This window comes from Polyodon spathula, chromosome 11 (assembly GCF_017654505.1).
Source record: "Polyodon spathula isolate WHYD16114869_AA chromosome 11, ASM1765450v1, whole genome shotgun sequence".
NCBI classification, from domain to species: domain Eukaryota; kingdom Metazoa; phylum Chordata; class Actinopteri; order Acipenseriformes; family Polyodontidae; genus Polyodon; species Polyodon spathula.
In genome coordinates this window covers 42,377,486-42,396,119 of record NC_054544.1, presented here as the reverse complement: position 1 = coordinate 42,396,119, position 18,634 = coordinate 42,377,486, and the positions used below count along the sequence as shown (strand labels likewise).

Sequence of the window (18,634 nt, the reverse complement as noted above, 5' to 3'; positions counted from 1 at the left end):
TCAGGGCCCTGCTGTGAGGAAGAAGTCCCTCCCACCTCCTGTTGAAGAGGATCGTCTTCACAGTAGCATATCACCATTTTCTCTCTCATTCCACTGAGACTGGTGATAGACTGCATCGTGCTTTCATTGTTCTGGAAATTGGCTGATTTTGTACGGTTTCGACCTACAAAATTCATATACACGGTAAGCTACACTTTCGAGTGTTTTGAGATTGCTCATTGCCTAGCAATAGATAGTCTCATGTCAGTAGTCGCCACTGATTAGAGTTGGTTTCGACCCCTCTATTGAGATTGGCAAGCAGCCATTGTTCTCTTTCACTACCTCGTGTAGTTTAAATCACTGTTGACACAGCTGTTGTAGTGCTGTAAGGTGACCCCGCAGGCTCGCGGCGCCGTCCTCTATGCCGATTTAATCGGCCTCAGCTATCTTCCAGCTCGGGCCTACGTCACAAAGTTTGAGTTTTTGCTTTATTATGTTACCTTTGGAATAATCACAGGTACAAAAACTCTTTACAAATCAATTACACTGTGAACTGTGCGAGTGGTGTGATGAATAAAACAATGTCCAAACAGTCTTTTCCCCAAAAATGTCTGTTTTTAATAATAATAAAACAGGAAAAGAACCACCCCTCTACCAGCAATGGTATAACTACTTACACCAAGCGAGGTTTGCAAACAAAAAGGCATTTACTTACAGAAATTTTCTGTTTGTGTCCATGTTGTGGTATCTTTCAAAACAGTCACCTGGGTGTAACCCTGGCTGCCTTGAGCACCTTTTGCAGAACCATACAGTGTCTCTCCTCCCCCCTTTTGTCTTTCTGTCACTGTACACTGCACAGTCTTTGGTGCTCTTTGATATATTTTTAAATGAAACATGGCTTTCTATTCAGCCTTTCTTCTCTGTCTGTTAATGATGGACGACCACGTTTTCTTGAGCTAGGGTTGCGCACATCTCCCACCAGTTGTATCAGTAAGGCTTTCCAGGTAGCTGTCTTGATTCCACCTTCATCAAATTGAACAGGATAGCACAGTTCACAATTGCTACTTCCAGCAGCCAAAAGAACATCTTCCTCCACCACTTCAGAGACTTTCTTTTGAAAGCATAGCTGGCACAGTAGTGATCCGCCCACTCCACTGCACCCATCTTGCTGGTGTAATAACAGGTAGCTGAAGGCTTGTCCAGCTCTTCAATGGCTCCTCTCTTGATGGTGCGCTGTGCCTTCTCACAGTCACTGCCATGGAAGGTGCTTATCATGAGCACTAGTCTTTTGTTCTTCCATCCTAGCACCATGACCTTGTTGTCCTTGCTAAATAATTTTTTAGCTTGAGGCATTGCTTCACTGGTACTGGCAATTCTCTTCTGTTTGCCATTACTGCTCCAGTAACGTGGATTTTTATTTTTAGCAGTTCCAAGGCCAGGTCGTAACCTGTGTAAAATCTGTCTGTAAACAAGTGAAAGCCATGTCCATTTGTTGTCTGCAGCAGTGCTTCACACAGGTGAAGAACAGTTCTTGATGAAAATGGCATGTCAAGTCTCAACATGGAGTCTGTGGTTGGGCTACCAAAGTAAGGAACAATAGCAGAGACATAACCAGTTTCACAGTCAGCTAAAACCCACACATGCATCACCCACTTAGTAGGCTTCTGAGGATTGTAGCACTTGAAGATAATCCTTCCTTTGAAGCCAACGGTGCTCTCATCAATACAAAGGTCTCTACCTGGGATAAAAAGCTTACAGCATTTTGTGTCTATGTAGCTGACCACATTCCTGACCTTTTGTCCTCTGCTAACAAAAGCAGCCTGAGGCACCTGGGTGGGGAGGGCAAAGGTGTAGAATCCAAAAGATCTGCAAGAAACGTGATCTCTTGAATACATCTTTGAAAAACTGCATTCTGTCGGCCCATTCCTCTGAGAAATATTCTTTTATGTCCTTTTAACATTGTCCCATATTCAGCAGAACACCAAAAAATGCCTTCATTTCTGGTAACGTAACAGGTTTCCAGAAGTTCCAAATAGAATTATGACGCAATGGTCCCATTAGTTTTACACTCACATATCTATTGGTTTCATTTACAATTTCAATAAACAAAGTGTTTGTGAAAAACAGTTGAAAAAACTCCAGTGCAGTCCTCAAAGTAGTACTCCCTTGATATCCCCTATTTACCACAGTAAATGGGAGTTTTGTGAAAGCATCTGCACTTACCGATGAGCGTCTCCATTCGCCCTCCGGCTGCGCGTCTGGTTCGTGGTCACTTTCCTCAGATTCCTCAGTAAGAGAAATATTTACTTCCTCATCACTAGATTGATCAAAATCATCATCCAAACTGCTTTCGTTTGTACTTTCTGCCTCATCCATCATCTATGCAAGTTCATCAAGGTGCCTTGATTTTCTGCCTTCTCTGCGCCATTCTCACTCTTTGTGTCTCAGTCTCCGTCTGTTCAATTCAGCTTTGCTCAGCCTGTATATGGTCTATTTGGTTGTCTCCACCTTCTTTCCGATCAGAGACGATTAGGGAACACCTCGCCTTGGCTTTTTTCGGCTTAAATGCAACACATGCTGTGGTTTTCGGCAATGTCGGACAGAATCTGACAATGGACCGGAAAGGGATTTTCACGATGTTGGACCAGGTCCAACATAGGACCGCAAAGGGTTAAACTCAGCACTGGTCAGAACAGCTTGGCACTGACCTCGGCACTGACTGCTTGGCACCGATTAGACTCTGCACCGACCGCGCTTCCTCAGCCCTCTCCCCAGCGGAGTCTCTACGTAGACGCGGAATGGCCGATGCTTAGGTGACACCGCTGGACGGGTACCGCTCTCCTTCCCCACTTAGGCACAGGCGCTCTCCATCTGAGTCGCTACAGATATTCCAAAGCTCGGCTGAGTGGCGCTTCCAGGAGCTCGCGGAGATGGTGAGGGCCCAGCAGACCATGTTAGAGACCCTCCTGAAGTCTCAGGGTGGACTGCCCCCTACCACCAGACAGCCCCAGCTTCTTCATTCCCGCTCTCCATCCCTGGCCCCACCGAGACCCCGAGCCCAGGCGAGCTGTCATTCACAGCGTCAAGGTCGGAATTGTCTGACCCCGCCACTTCAGTTGGGCAAGCCACAGCAGGGGGCTCCATACCGCCCCTTCCGCATGCATTGCAGAAGGAGGAGTTCCGGGTTTTGATGCAGCATGCAGCTACTGCCACGGACGTTCCCTGGCCGGCAGAACAGGAGGGGAAGGGGAACCGTTTTCTAAAACAAAAAGGGTCCTACCCTTGTGCCAGGACTTCCTGGAGATGGTTTGCTCAACTTGGGGCAAACCGGCGTCCGCTCCCTCAGGCTCCAGAACAGCAGAGTCACTGCTACACACTGCAGGAGCCCAAGAAGCTGGCCTAGGCACGTGTCCTACCATCGGGGACATGGTCACGGTGCTGGTGCAAGGATCCACCTTCACCAGAGGGGACAAAGACCCCACTTGCCCGTCCAAGCCTTGCAGGACTACTGATCCCATGCTCAAGAAAGCATATGCGTCAAAGGCGTTATCAGCCCGGGCAACGAATGCAATGGCCATACTGGTGCTTTACCAGTCACAGCTGGCGGAGAGGCTGCAGGAACGGGCAAATGAGGCAGACGCGGGAGCTCTCCAGGCGGTGACAAGGGCAATGGCTGACGTAATGGGGGAGTTAGGTAAGGCATCAGGCAGGTCTCTAGCGGTGCTGGTAGCCACTTGTCGACACCTCTGGCTAAACCAGACCAAGTTCGTGGAGACCGAGAAGGTGGAGCTGTTAGATGCCCCTATAACACCAGGGCAAATGTTTGGAGTGACCATTGATGTGAGCCTTGAGAGGTCCCACAAGTTCACGGAGGTTGCTTTGAAATTCTTCCTGCCTACCGCCAGCGCCCTAGGTAGCCTTCACAGCCTGCAGGGGCAACAGGGCCTGAACGCCTCCCTCCACCCCAGACCAAGCAAGCAGGCAGAGGAAGAGCCGGCAGTAAGGGACCACCGCCAGCCAGGGGTAACCGGTTCTCCAGCTGGAGACCGAGGCCAGGGCTCGGCTGACACCTCCCCCCTCACAACTGGACTCACCATTGGACACGACCCATGGCAACGCTGAACCCAGGAAACCTGGGTGCTATCGACAGTGAGACGCTGTTATGCTCTGCAAATCTGCTGCAATTCTGCTTAGGCCCGCCACCCTTCAAGGGTGTGCTCCTTACCACCATTGAACCAGCGTGCATGATTCTCCTTCAACAGGAGATCACCAATCTTCAACAGAACTAAGCTGTGCACTTGGTAAACCCAAGCGATGCCCTCAGCGGCTTCTACTCCAGGTACTTCCTGGTGCCCAAGAGGGACGGCGGTTTCAGACCTATTCTGGACCTCAGGGTCCTCAACATGTTTCTCAAACAAAGGAAGTTCAACATGTTGACCGCACAGCGTATCCTCCAGTCTGTCCAGCCGGGCAACTGGTTCACATCGATCGATCTGCAAGACGCCTACTTCCATGTCCCAGTCCGTCCCACGCACAGAAAATATCTGCGCTTTGCCTTTCAAGGCAACTCATACAAATTCTACGTGCTGCTGTTTCACCTCTCGCTGGTGCCCCGCACATTTTCCAAGTGCATGGATGCAGCGCTGGCTCCACTCAGGCTGCGGGGTATTTGGATCTTGAACTACCTGGATGACTGACTAGTTTGCGCACGTTCCAAAGCGTGCACGAGGCGCACAGCAGATAGGTCATAGATCATGAGACGAAGTTAAGGCTCTCCATACATCAACAGAAGAGTCTCAGTCCACAGTATTCCTGGGGATCAAACTGAACTCTGTGAGCATGCTTGCCTCACTGTTGGAAGACAGAATTCGTTCGTTGGAAGTCACGCTCTCCCAATTCAGAGAGGATGCTCTTCTACAGGTTAGAATATTTCAAAGGTTGTTGGGGCTGATGGCAGCCAACTCGAGAATCCTTCCCCTAGGGCTGCTGTGAATGCGCCCGCTTCAAGCGTGGGTAATTACGCTCAAGGTGCACCCGGTCTGCGATCGATACCGGCTGATGCGAGTGTCCACACAATGCCGGAAGACACTGGAGTGGTGGCTCCGTCCCAGCAATCTGTGCCTCGCATCTCCCCTCGGCTCCCCTCACAGAACGGAAGTTGACACTATGGACGCCTCCAGCCTGGGCTGGGGAGCAGTCTGGAATGGGAGGGGAATAAGAGGTCACTGGAAGGGACATTGGAAGCAAGCGCATATAAATGCCCAACAGCTGCAAGCAGTAGCCCTGGCGCTTTCTCATTTTCGCCAGCAGTTAGTGCACAAACATATGCTGGTCCTGACTAACAACACTACAGTGGTAGCCTACGCTTGCCAGGCCTTCACCACGCAGCGCACAGACTCCTGTCCTGGGCGCACAGAAACTTGCTTTCCATCAGGGCGGTTCATCTACCCGGTGTGGACAACAGGGCAGCAGACCTCCTGTCCAGAGGAGCTCCAGACAGCTCGGAGTGGAATGCACCCTCAGGTGGTGAAACAGATTTGGGAGAGGTTTCGTACTGCACAAGTCGACCTCTTCGCCACAGCCGAGTCCACTCATTGCCCCCTATGGTTCTCTATGGAGAGAGACGAGGGGCCCCCTGGGAGTAGACGTGCTAGCTCACAGGGGCTCTTGTATACGTTCTCTCTGCTACCACTATAGCCCTTGATACTAGAGAGGATCAGGGTGGAGAGAGCACAGGTTTTGCTGGTTGCACCCAGATGGCCGAGGCTCCCCTGGTTTGCTCTCCTCTCCAACATATTGTTTGGCCAACCGTGGCAGACTTCCTGAGCAAAGTGGAGGGGTTATTACGGCACCCGAACCCAGCCCAGCTCCAACACTGGGTCTGGCTGTTGAACGGAGCCGTCTATCCAGACAAGGTTTGCCAGACGCAGTGGTAGAGACACTGGCTGGCTGTAGTCTGTGATATCAGACCAGAAACAGGAACCAGGAAATAAACAATAGAGAGGTGGAGTTGGGTGGAGCTGAGCGATTGGTTTCGCTCAGCATTTAATGAATGAACAGAACAGTAAATAAAAAGGTTGTAACAAACAAACACAGGACACGGCACTTTCACCAAATTAAAGAGACAAACAAAATGTAATACACAGACAAATACGGTGAGCTGATATTTTAACTATTAACTATTATTATTATTATTATAACCTCTAATCCTGTTCTCCACTCACCGAACACACAACCCCGAGTGAGTGAAAACATGCTGCTTTTATGCAGCTGTACCTAGACTTGACTGCTAATCAATCATTCAATTGGAGTCGCGGTACAACTGCACGTAAATTAATAAAGTGCAATTCCCCGTGCTCACATATTATTACATTTTACTTGCACGTGAAGTGCTGTGCAATCCTCGTGTCTAAATACAAATATACATTTTAAAACACTAATGTTACACAGACCAGTTTATATCCCGTGTACCAATGACTATACACCAACATACAACACAAAATACACACAGGGGTGAAAAGCAGTAACCCAATGCAACAAGCTGCACATGTGAAGCTGACAGGCAGTCTCTAGTCAAGGCCCTGACCTGTGTCTTATTAATCTCCTCACCTCATTTACTACAATACATGGCAACAGTGTGTTAATACAAATTTAAATAAAATACACTAGAATTTATATCTCTACAAATAATTATACTTTTAGTATTATAACAAGTACTGGGACATGTTGGAGGTATGTATGTCTGTCCTCATCATTGATTTTAACATTTGATACCCCGATGTACACTGAACAAAAATATAAACGCAACATGTAAAGTGTTGGTTCCATGTTTCATGAGCTGAAATAAAAGATCCCAGAAATTTTCCATACGCACAAAAAGCTTATTTCTCTCAAATTTTGTGCAGATTTGTTTACATCTCTGTTAGTGAGCATTTCTCCTTTGCCAAGATCCTGAGGCCCATTGTCGTGCCATTCATCCGCCGCGATCACCTCATGTTTCAGCATGATAATGCATGGCCCCATGTCGCAAGGATCTGTACACAATTCCTGGAAGCTGAAAATGTCACAATCAACAGCCTGATCAACTCTATGCGAAGGAGATGTGTCGCGCTGCATGAGGCAAATGGTGGTCACACCAGATACTGACTGGTTTTCTGATCCATGCCCCCACCTTTTTTTTTTTTTTAAGGTATCTGTGACAAACAGATGCATATCTGTATTCCCAGTCATGTGAAATCCATAGATTAGGGCCTAATGAATTTATTTCAATTGACTGATTTCCTTATATGAACTGTAACTCAGTAAAATCTTTAAAATTGTTCCATGTTGTGTTTATATTTTTGTTCAGTGTAAATACAGCGATACGTTACTACATCACTATAACTACAGCTACACGTAAACATAACTATGAATAATAGCAACACATTTAATTCGGCCAGAGGTAGGCGACAAGCGGTCAATTTTGTATTGCTCAGCTTTAGTAGGTAAATTATGCCTTTATGTTTTAAGATTCACAGAAGACAATTCAAACTAATTTTGGACTGCCTAAAGTTATCTTAGTGCTTAGCTTAGTGCCAATTGTGGCCTGTCAAAGTGCACAAAGGACTGATAAGTGGTGGAAAGGGGTTCCAGAAAATGACAAACACACCCTTGACTGGAATTCTGCAGTATAACCTGTCTGCTAGGTTCAGATTTATGGGAATGGTTACTTCAAAACAGTTTGTGACAGTTCGACAAACAAGGATTTTTAACAGTTAACGTGGGGTGGAAGACTTGCATGATACTTAGTGGTTACAGCTAACAAAATACTTTCTTAAACCTTATCTCTTATGCACGTCACTATAGGAGGTGTCAAATGTGCAGTTTTGAGATTAGCATATTGCACACATGTATTCCCATTGTGAAACCGGATATTATCAGTTACTAAACTACGTTGTCAGTTTGCTTGTCTTGCATTACAGGAAATAGATACACTTGCACTTCCTAGGATTTCTCACCTATCTTCAGGGTCAAGCATCTTACTGGCTGCAAAGCATATCAGTCATTATGTGAAGCAACAGTTTGGTTACTGAAGACAAAGGGTTGTTGACAATTATCCAGTGAAATGATCATGCAAGTGCAAGACTGAAAGCTGATCAAGTGCAACTGATCAGAAAGCCTGCAATCAAATATTTATTTAACCTAGTATAGTTCCAGATATCATGGTTTAAAATGAAAACACATACTTGCTGAAACAGATTTCTTTCAAAACTATATATTTGAAACATTTATAGTGAGATGGGCGTAGCATGGAAAGTTTATGGGTTCTTTAAATTAGCAACAATCACCTTATATATATTGCTTTCTAACATGGTATCTGAAAACATTTCTATACATTATGTACGTTATTATTGTTGCTGTAAATTTTACTCAATTGTAAATCTAGGCTAGTCCAGAGTACACTCTCTTGCATTCTGCTGTAAAGTAAGTTAAACTTACTTAACTTAGGTCATTTACAACTGTTTAATAGCACCTCTTAGACCGAATATGCAGTTAAATAGGTATTCAATTTGCCTTGTATATCAGTCCGTGAAACAGAAAGCCTTAACACTCAACAGCAGAGCTGCAGGAGACATGTTACCTTCATTATTTGTTATCATGTGGTTTGTGTTGGATACTCCCTCAGCAAGCCTCTCCATTCCCTTCAGGGTGCTGTCTTCCTGTAGGTGATGTGCAGGTGCTCTGAGAGAGGCTGGCTTTCAGTCGCCATGCACACCATCTGCTCCAGCCTGCCATCTTCCTTGAGTCGGAAAGTCCGGGAGATCTAAAGACATTAACAAAGGGAATGACATGCCCTGCAATACGACACACAACAATAAGAGATGTACAAGCATTTCAAAACTTTTAGATAGCTGAAAACATATATTTCAAACTTGATTTTTTTACCAAACACAAAACAGCTTTACACACTGCAATGAACGGATAAATTGCGGTTTCATGATTCACTAATGTATAAATTTGGTTAGTTGTCAGCAAATTATACATTTTGGAAAATGAAATCGAACTGTTTTTGTTACTTGTAACAAAAAGCTTAGCACTTTTGGAACCTTTGCTTTTTTTATAAATATAAAAATATGTTTATTTACCTTTAACAAAAATATGTGGTCCTATAATTCCCTGAAGTAAACATAAAAAAAAAATTCTAGCTACTAAAATACATACAATTCAAGGTGTTAGCAAAAGGACTAAAACAACGTTAGTGTTTTATTTGGTTTATATGGTTTGATTTCCTATTGCACTGGTTTATTAGCTTGACCAGCAAGTCTATTGTTTATTGATTTCTATACCTGCTGGACGTGTGGCTGTTTAGCAAAGGAGATACGGGACACAGACTGGGACTGCAGGGTCAACTCCTGACCGCTCAGCTTCCCCTCCTCTATCTCAACCAGGCCTGGACATGCAGAGAAACACACAGACACCGCGTTACCACTCGCAGAGAGCTCTAGTGAGGCCACACAATTTACACTGTGACAGAAGTAGATTGGAGTAAAATAGAGAAAACACCCACAGAAAAAGGATGGTTGGTCTTCAAAAATGTAGTACTAGAGGCGCAAAACAATTACATCCCTAAAGTAGACAAATCTAAATGTAAAACTAAATGGCCAAAATGGTTTAATAGATCAATTAAAATTCAGCGAAAAAAGGCACTTTACAGAGCATTAAAAAAGGACCAAAAAGAAAGTACACAGAAAGAGTACACGGAACTGCAAAGGCAAGTCAAAAAGGAAGTTAGAAAGGCCAAGAGAGAAACAGAAATGAACATTGCTAAGGGGGCTAAAACCAATTCCAAAATGTTTTTCCAATATTACAACAGCAAGAGAACATTCAAAGAGGAGGTTAAATGTTTAAGAGATACAAATGGCAAAATCGTAGAGGAAGAAAAAAAATAGCAAATATGTTAAATGATTACTTTTCACAAGTTTTTACAAAGGAAGATACTGACAACATGCCCCACATGTCATCCAGTTCCTATCCAGTTTTAAATAACTTTAGCATAACCAAGGCAGAAGTGTTAAAGGGACTAGGAGCTCTTAAAATAAACAAATCCCCTGGGCCGGATGAGATCCTCCCAATAGTACTCAAAGAAATGAATGAAGTTATTTACAAACCGCTAACCAAGATCATGCAGCAGTCTCTTGACACAGGGGTGGTACCGACAGACTGGAAAATTGCAAACGTAATACCGATCCACAAAAAGGGAAACAAAACTGAACCAGGTAACTACAGACCAGTAAGCCTGACTTCTATTATATGCAAACTTATGGAAACTATAATAAGATCCAAAATGGAAAATTACCTATATGGTAACAGGGTCCTGGGAGACAGTCAACATGGTTTGAGGAAAGGGAGATCATGTCTAACTAACTTGCTTGATTTTTTTGAGGATGCAACATCGATAATGGATAATTGCAAAGCATATGACATGGTTTATTTAGATTTCCAGAAAGCTTTTGACAAAGTCCTGCACAAAAGATTAATTCTCAAACTGAACGCAGTTGGGATTCAAGGAAACGCATGCACATGGATTAGGGAGTGGTTAACATGTAGAAAACAGAAAGTACTGATTAGAGGAAAAACCTCAGAATGGAGTGTGGTAACCAGTGGTGTACCACAGGGATCAGTATTAGGTCCTCTGCTATTCCTAATCTACATTAATGATTTAGATTCTGGTATAGTAAGCAAACTTGTTAAATTTGCAGACGACACAAAAGTAGGAGGAGTGGCAAACACTGTTGCAGCAGCAAAGGTCATTCAAAATGATCTAGACAAGATTCAGAACTGGGCAGACACATGGCAAATGACATTTAATAGAGAAAAGTGTAAGGTACTGCACGCAGGAAATAAAAATGTACATTATAAATATCATATGGGAGATACTGAAATTGGAGAAGGAATCTAAGAAAAAGACCTAGGAGTTTTTGTTGACTCAGAAATGTCTTCATCTAGACAATGTGGGGAAGCTATATAAAAGGCTAACAAGATGCTCGGATACATTGTGAAAAGTATTGAATTTAAATCAAGGGAAGTAATGTTACAACTGTACAATGCACTAGTAAGACCTCATCTTGAATATTGTGTTCAGTTCTGGTCACCTCGCTATAAAAAAGATATTGCTGCTCTAGAAAGAGTGCAAAGAAGAGCGACCAGAATTATTCCGGGCTTAAAAGGCATATCATATGCAGACAGGCTAAAAGAATTGAATCTGTTCAGTCTTGAACAAAGAAGACTACGCGGCGACCTAATTCAAACACTCAAAATTCTAAAAGGTATTGACAATGTCGACCCAAGGGACTTTTTTGACCTGAAAAATGAAACAAGGACCAGGGGTCACAAATGGAGATTAGACAAAGGGGCATTCAGAACAGAAAATAGGAGGCACTTTTTTACACAGAGAATTGTGAGGGTCTGGAATCAACTCCCCAGTAATGTTGTTGAAGCTGACACCCTGGGATCCTTCAAGAAGCTGCTTGATGAGATTCTGGGATCAATAAGCTACTAACAACCAAACGAGCAAGATGGGCCGAATGGCCTCCTCTCGTTTGTAAACTTTCTTATGTTCTTATGTTCTTATTTCATTCAAACCCAGAGCTTGAAATGCACTTACTCTGGATCCAGTCCTGGGTTTCAGAATTTCCCTTTTGTAGATATATTCTTGAAATGACCAGTTCCTAGGAGTCTAAACTATTAGGTCTCTGGTAAACCTGCTCTGAACTAACTGATTTCCCTAATCATTACAATGTGATTTCACATCTGAGTCTGCACATTTATTATGGGAGTTGTTCATGCGCTATAGGCGAAGTACAGTTTAATTAAAACTCCTAGCTCCTGATAATTTCAATAACATATGAAAGTAGTTGTGAAACCCAAGACTGGGTGCAGGGATAGTGTGAGTTTCAAGCCATTTAGACCCATACCATGGTGCACTATGTTAGAAGGATGTTTGAGTGGGTGACCACTGGCTTTTCACCTCTGCAGACCAGAGTTTAAATTCAGTTCAGATTACAAGTTAAATGAGTGTGCTTAGTAAAGGGCAAGGTGGACAGATGGAAATCATCTTCCTTGAACACAGAAGAGGTGAGTTTAGAGAGGAAATGCCCTGCCCTGCTTGGGTACCTGTGTTCTGGGCGATGATAAAAGCCACTTTGTCCTTGCCAGGTTCCACACGGATGAAGCCACATTCTCTGTGCAGCGGTTTCTTCGTCTCAGAGTGGAAGGCATTGAACCTGTAGGTCACTGTGACAAAGTGCCCGCCCCTGTGTATGTTATCTGTTATGTGTTGCGTGTGGTGTGTTTAAATGTTGGTGTATAGACACTGGTACGCGGGATATAAACGGGTCTGTGTAACACAAGTGTTTAAAAATGTATATGTGTATTTAGGCACGAGGATTGCACAGCATTTCACGTGCAAGTAAAATGTAGTAATATGTGAGCACGGGGAATTGCACTTTATTAATTCACGTGCTGGGATTCAAGTGAATAATTAATTGGTAATTGAATCCCAGCACAACAGTATATATAGATGCAGGTTGTCACATACTGGCGGTTGGGTGTTCGGTGAGTGGAGAATGGGAGAGAGAGTAGGAGAGTGATAATTTCAATTACAATTGCTACCAGCACGATACTTGTGTGTTCAAAACTCACCGTGTTTGTCAGTGTCTGTCCGTGCACCGTTTTGTTAAGTTTAGTCCGTTTTTGTTTCTGTTTATTTTGGCTACCAGTGCCGTGTCCTGTTTTTGTATTATTGCAACCTTTTATTTTCTGCCTGTTTCATTATTAAACTGCGCAGCAGCGCCTTCACCATTTCAAAGCCTGTGTTCACAGTCAGTTCCTGTTTTTGGTCTATCGCCACCCACCGGCCATCCTTGTGACACGTGGTGTCCTACGTGGGATTAACAACGCCTCCTAGACTAAGACCAGGGCAGGGACTGTAGTTTTGGAAAAAAAAAAAAAAAAAATAATATATATATATATATATATATATATATATATATATATATATATATATATATATATATTTTTTTTTTTTTCCAAAACTACAGTCCCTGCCCTGGTCTTAGTCTAGGAGGTGTTGTTAATCCCACGTAATAAAATAAAACATGGAAGGCTGGGACAGGAGAGATGGCTGCCAGGACCTGGAGGAGTTCCTCGGTGGTCTGGAGCACCAGGGCTGGTGCCTTGCCTGTGGGGAGTTTGGGCACCCGGTGGTGCGCTGCCCCTACCAGGAAGGAGAGGAGGAGCTGCCTCTGCCTCCCTCTGCCACCTCCATCGGCAGGAGCAGAGCAGCAGGAGCTGCCTCTGCCTCCTCCACCAGCAGAGGGTGAATGCCTGCTGGGTCCCTGTCCACCAGCAGAGGGTGAATGCCTGCTGGGTCCCTGTCCACCAGCAGAGGGTGAATGCCTGCTGGGTCCCTGTCCACCAGCAGAGGGTGAATGCCTGCTGGGTCCCTGTCCACCAGCAGAGGGTGAATGCCTGCTGGTATCACTTCCCCCACCAGCAGAGGGTGAATGCCTGCTGGTATCACTTCCCCCACCATCACGAGGAGAGGAACTAGAGCTTCCTCTGCCTCCACCTCCATCAGGGGGAGAGGAGCAGGAGCTGCCTCTCCCTGCACCAGAAGGACCAGGACTAGATGCTGGCAGTCCTCAGCAGCCCTTGCATAGGCTGCTGAGGGAAGCACGGGGAAGAACCTCCCGGCCGCAGTGGCCGAAAAGAGGGCCAACACCCGCACCCCAGCATGTCCTGACTGCCAGCCTCGCTTCGCCCAAGGATGCCAGCCTCGCTTCGCCCAGGGATGCCAGCCTTGCTTCGCCCAGGGATTCCAGCCTCACTTCGCCCAAGGATGCCAGCCTCGCTTTGCCCAAGGATGCCTCTGCATCGCCTGGGGTTGCCTGTCCACAATCTGCATCGACCTGGGGTTGGCCGTCCTGGGGTTGTGACCGCCGCCTCTTGCATCGCCTGGGTGTTTAGCACGCTCGCGCCGTTAAGTCACAGCGACGCTCTGCATCGCCTGGGGTTGCCCGCCACTCTGCATCACCTGGGGTTGGCCGCCTGGGGTTGCCCGCCGCTCTGCATCGCCTGGGGTTGCCCGCCGCTCCGTATCACAGCCGGAAGTACTGTGGCCGGAACACCACCAAGGGGAGCTGCCAGCGCCGAAGAAAGGAGAAGGTCAGGAGACCACACCCCAAGCAGCCTTTCCGCTGCCAGGACTACCCTGGCAGGAGAATGCTACCCCGCTGTCAGCATTGACCTGTGGGCCCCTGTGGGCCCCTGGAAGCCTCCGGTCCTGGCCAAGGACTATGGGCGGGACTTTTGGGCTTTTAAGGGGGGAGGTGGCCATTGAGGCCATGTGTGCTTTGCACAGGGGGGGTATATGTGACAAAGTTCCCGCCCCTGTGTATATTATCTGTTATGTGTTGCGTGTGGTGTGTTTTAAATGTTGGTGTATAGACACTGGTACGCGGGATATAAACGGGTCTGTGTAACACAAGTGTTTAAAAATGTATATGTGTATTTAGGCACGAGGATTGCACAGCACCTCACGTGCAAGTAAAATGTAGTAATATGTGAGCACGGGGAATTGCACTTTATTAATTCACGTGCTGGGATTCAAGTGAATAATTAATTGGTAATTGAATCCCAGCACAACAGTATATATAGATGCACGTTGTCACATACTCGCGGTTGGGTGTTCGGTGAGTGGAGAATGGGAGAGAGAGTAGGAGAGTGATAATTTCAATTACAATTGCTATTGCGTGCTGGTGGGACCAGCACGATACTTGTGTGTTCAAAACTCACCGTGTTTGTCAGTGTCTGTCCATGCACCGTTTTGTTAAGTTTAGTCCGTTTTTGTTTCTGTTTATTTTGGCTACCAGTGCCGTGTCCTGTTTTTGTATTATTGCAAACCTTTTATTTTCTGCCTGTTTCATTATTAAACTGCGCAGCAGCGCCTTCACCATTTCAAAGCCTGTGTTCAGAGTCAGTTCCTGTTTTTGGTCTGTCGCCACCCACTCCAGCAGTCCTTGTGACAGTCACACAGTACTGATTTAAACATTGAGTGGAATTCTTTTTGAGTCCACTGTCATTCTACTGCCAACAGACCCTAGAGTCAGCCTTATCCCTGTTCTGGTTCAGCTCTCAAGATTGAAAGGGGCAGTCTTCTTAAATCCATCATGTTTCAGTCTCAATAGATCAGCTAAGTTGTTGTGGTGGTGCTTGTGCCTAGTCTGTGCCTAACTTCAGTTAGAAACTGTTGAGGGCTAATCAAGAACCCATCTTAGCACAGCAGCACTGGGCAGGGGAAACAGCTGCATTTATTGGCGGGTGTGAAAGCTATATCATACTTTGCTCCATAAAATTGGTCTAATTCAGATTCAAATCAGTGGCGGCTCCTTTGGGTAGGCAAGGGAGGCACTGCCGCTTCGAAGATTTAAGAACAAAATAAATAAAAAAAATCACAAACTGAGTGATCACATACACTTACTTTTATTTGCATAAATATTACTTAATTGACGGAAAACCTCGCTTCTCCGTGCTGTACTTCTTCCCGTACAGTCACTGGAGGAGTGGAGGACAAGGGAGATTCTGACCACTTCTGCAGTGTGATTAGCCAATCATATTCCTCGTACTTTCATCTTACAACGTCACACACACTTAAAAAAAACACAGCAGAGGAGGCAGGAGGCGGGTCTCCTTCCACTGTGTCTGCCAATCATGGGTCTTGCTCTGCCTGAACTCTAGCGTGCGTTGATTTGTGTGGAAGGCGGCAGTAGAGAGAACGAGAAGTGAATAACGATACCGTAGTCTTATTTTCATTTTTTTTTTAATTTAACAAAAAACATAACCAAACCTACAAATGCAAGAAGTGCTTTATTTTAAATGTTCAACACTTGGTTTTCTGCCATAATTTAAAGTCTGATAGATATTGCCATGGTGTTACTGAGGAGTTGGCAGTGAATTAGACAGATTTATTATTATTATTATCATAATCATCCTATTGGGGATTTTTTTTATAATAAGCATAGTACAGTCTGCTTATTATTATTATTATTGGTATTATTGTCTGGTTTCACGGTTGCATATTCAGTTATTAGCGCTTTGCTTTGTTGGTCTCTTGTACAGTAAACAAACAGAAGTGTTTAGGTAAATTAAAGCATTTGTATTGAATAACATCTTTTCAAATGTAATAGTGAAAAAGTCAGACCAGCTGCCAATGTTTTATGCCTCCCCAATTTTTGGGCCCACCAGCCGCTACTGGCAATTTTATTAGGGTTTTTTTTTTGGTTTTTCATTCTCATTGCTATCTTACGGAGTTTTCAATCATTCCGAGTGTCTGTTTCTGGGTACTGTTACTCCAATATAAAGTTCTAATCAGAGTTAAACGATCTTCTTGTCTTGTGACTTGAATGGAATATTTACTTTATTTAATTTTACTCCAAAATTTACAATGTCCAACTATGTTCCCTCACTGCAGCAATTCCCCACACAGCTCAGGAGAACTGAAGGTTCAGTGGGGTTCTCCGATCCCACGACCAAGCCAGCTTCCTCTTTTTACACCCAGGAACTCAAGAGCAGATGACAAAGGCCAGCCCTGCAGATAACCACCTGAGCTCTCCAGGCAACTGGCCAGTAGGGTCTGCTGTAGCAAGATGAGGAGAAACAGTCCCTGCCAGTTTTGCCTCCCTAACAGAAGTGTGTGCCAGAGCCAATGCAACAGTCCCTCCGGAATCCCCTGCAAAGACCGAAGACTTCACAGGACACAAAACTGCTCTCCCCTGACTGTATGACTAACCTTGCACACTACAGCTCTGTTTTTACCAGGAGAGTCAGCAAAAGATAACTGAACCCAGAAGCACTCGGAAGGATTGGTTTCTCGGTTACTCACATGAAGTTAAGCATGGGCTGTCCCACGTGGAAGATGTGAAGCATCTCAGTGTATCGGAAGGGCTGGATGGTGGGGAAGGTCCCCTCTCCTGGCTCGTCACACTCCCAGGACCCCAGCATCCACTCTAGGGGCTTTACTATCGGGTTCAATGGGGCGTCTGCTAACAAGAAAAAACAGTAGCAGCAGGTTCAGAGGGTAGCAGCTTACTATGTGGATAATATTACCAAGTGGATAATACCACAACAGGTGTTGCACTGCTCTGAAGTCAATTCAAGACCAAAATGATAATTAATATGCTCCAAAGCATTTCTATATATTCTATATTTTATCTATAGTTATCCAAGGTTAGAGAAAAAACATATCAAATAAAAAAGCTTGTTTATTACTTTAAGGAGACAACTTTTTGTTTACTACAGCATTATCAAATCTGTACCACCTGAGTTACTAAAGGACATTCATTTGTCAGTGAATACATTTTGATACCACATACATAAATTCTAATTTATCAAATATCAAATTTCCAGATGTCCTTGTAAGAGGTGGTTGATGTACTGTTTGAGGTCGTATATAATTGCAATTTAATGGTACAAGTCTACACTTCTGTATAAAAAGTAATAGCTAAAAGATACAAGTGAATGAGAAGGGAGTTTGTAGCATTCCTATACCCAATAACTAAAATATAGGGAATATCAAAGACCCATGGCGCAAAAATGAAAATCGAGACGTTACATGTAAAGATAGCTAGCAGTCGGATTTCACTTTTCTGCATGGACAGTGAGAGGAATTGATATTCATGTTACATCACTTCTGTAAGTACCGTATAGTTATTAACTGAAAGAAAGTGACTGCTAAGGTCACACAATAAGCTTAAAAACAAAGCAGTGAATTAAACATATTGTGACGACCCGAGCTCTCAACAGGACAGATGACAATAGAGACAAGGTATTCAGGGCTAAGTGACAGTAATTTATTTACGAACAGAACTCACTTCTGTCCAGAGTCCCTGGTCTCCGCGTTCTTCACACGCTCTCCATATAACACAGACTACCAATCTCACACTCTCTCTCCTATCAGTCACACCGCAGGTTAGGTAACCTCAGTTTCGCGTTCTGTTGCTCTGTCAGTCGATGTCATTATCTGTCTCTCACACTGTCTTGCCCACTCTCCCTCTGTTTCGCGTGTCCCAGGTATTTATACACCTGCTGCTCCCGCGTCCTTGTCCCGTATGGGCAATCGCAGCTCCCTCCTTACACACACTAGGTGGCGTGGTCTGACCCTAACAACAGACAAAACACCAAAGCACAGGACACACAAATAGGACAAACAACCAGGACAGCACAAAAGTCCAACAAGGTCCCCTTCAGTTGGCCGGGTCGCTCACCTGTTTGAACAACGGGGCACGACATCTTGTAGGTTCAGAAAACAAAAACACAACTGCTCAACAATCCCCTTTCATCAAAAACAATGCGACAAATCTTGTTCTAAACCTTTAAACGAGTTTTGTTTACAGAGATGAGATTGACACCGGAAGTTGTTACTGTTACCATAGTCACATTATGTTTTGTATAATTTCCTCTTGCACAGACCGATGCGTCATCTCGCTATGATTGGCGGGTTTGTTCCAAACTCCACGATTTTGATTGGATCCCTAATTACAGGAAGACGTGAGAGTGCTGCTCAAAATAAGTCTATGATTGGTGAAAATAATCTTAGCCCCTCCTCATGATTGCTAAG

The 18,634-nt window shown here is 44.7% G+C and overlaps 1 protein-coding gene across 1 annotated transcript; it reads right to left on the bottom strand.

The window, feature by feature from the left end:
• Window positions 1–7,269: 7,269 nt before the first annotated feature.
• Window positions 7,270–18,497, bottom strand: LOC121323486 (peroxynitrite isomerase THAP4-like). The gene is made up of 5 exons (XM_041264571.1): window positions 18,487–18,497; window positions 18,282–18,306; window positions 16,901–17,024; window positions 9,306–9,409; window positions 7,270–8,782 (listed from the first exon to the last, which is right to left on the bottom strand). Exons 1-5 carry the CDS (start codon window positions 18,495–18,497, stop codon window positions 8,663–8,665), a joined length of 384 nt encoding a protein of 127 aa, XP_041120505.1. The 3' UTR covers window positions 7,270–8,662.
• Between the last annotated feature and the right edge of the window lie 137 nt (window positions 18,498–18,634).

Excerpts from the sequence above, each read along its gene's own strand:
- LOC121323486 (XM_041264571.1), bottom strand. Across the intron at positions 17,025-18,281 it reads GTGCCCCGTTGTTCAAACAG|AGTGGATGCTGGGGTCCTGG; the intron begins GTGAGCGACCCG and ends TAAAGCCCCTAG. Across the intron at positions 8,783-9,305 it reads AACAGCCACACGTCCAGCAG|ATCTCCCGGACTTTCCGACT; the intron begins GTATAGAAATCA and ends TAATGTCTTTAG.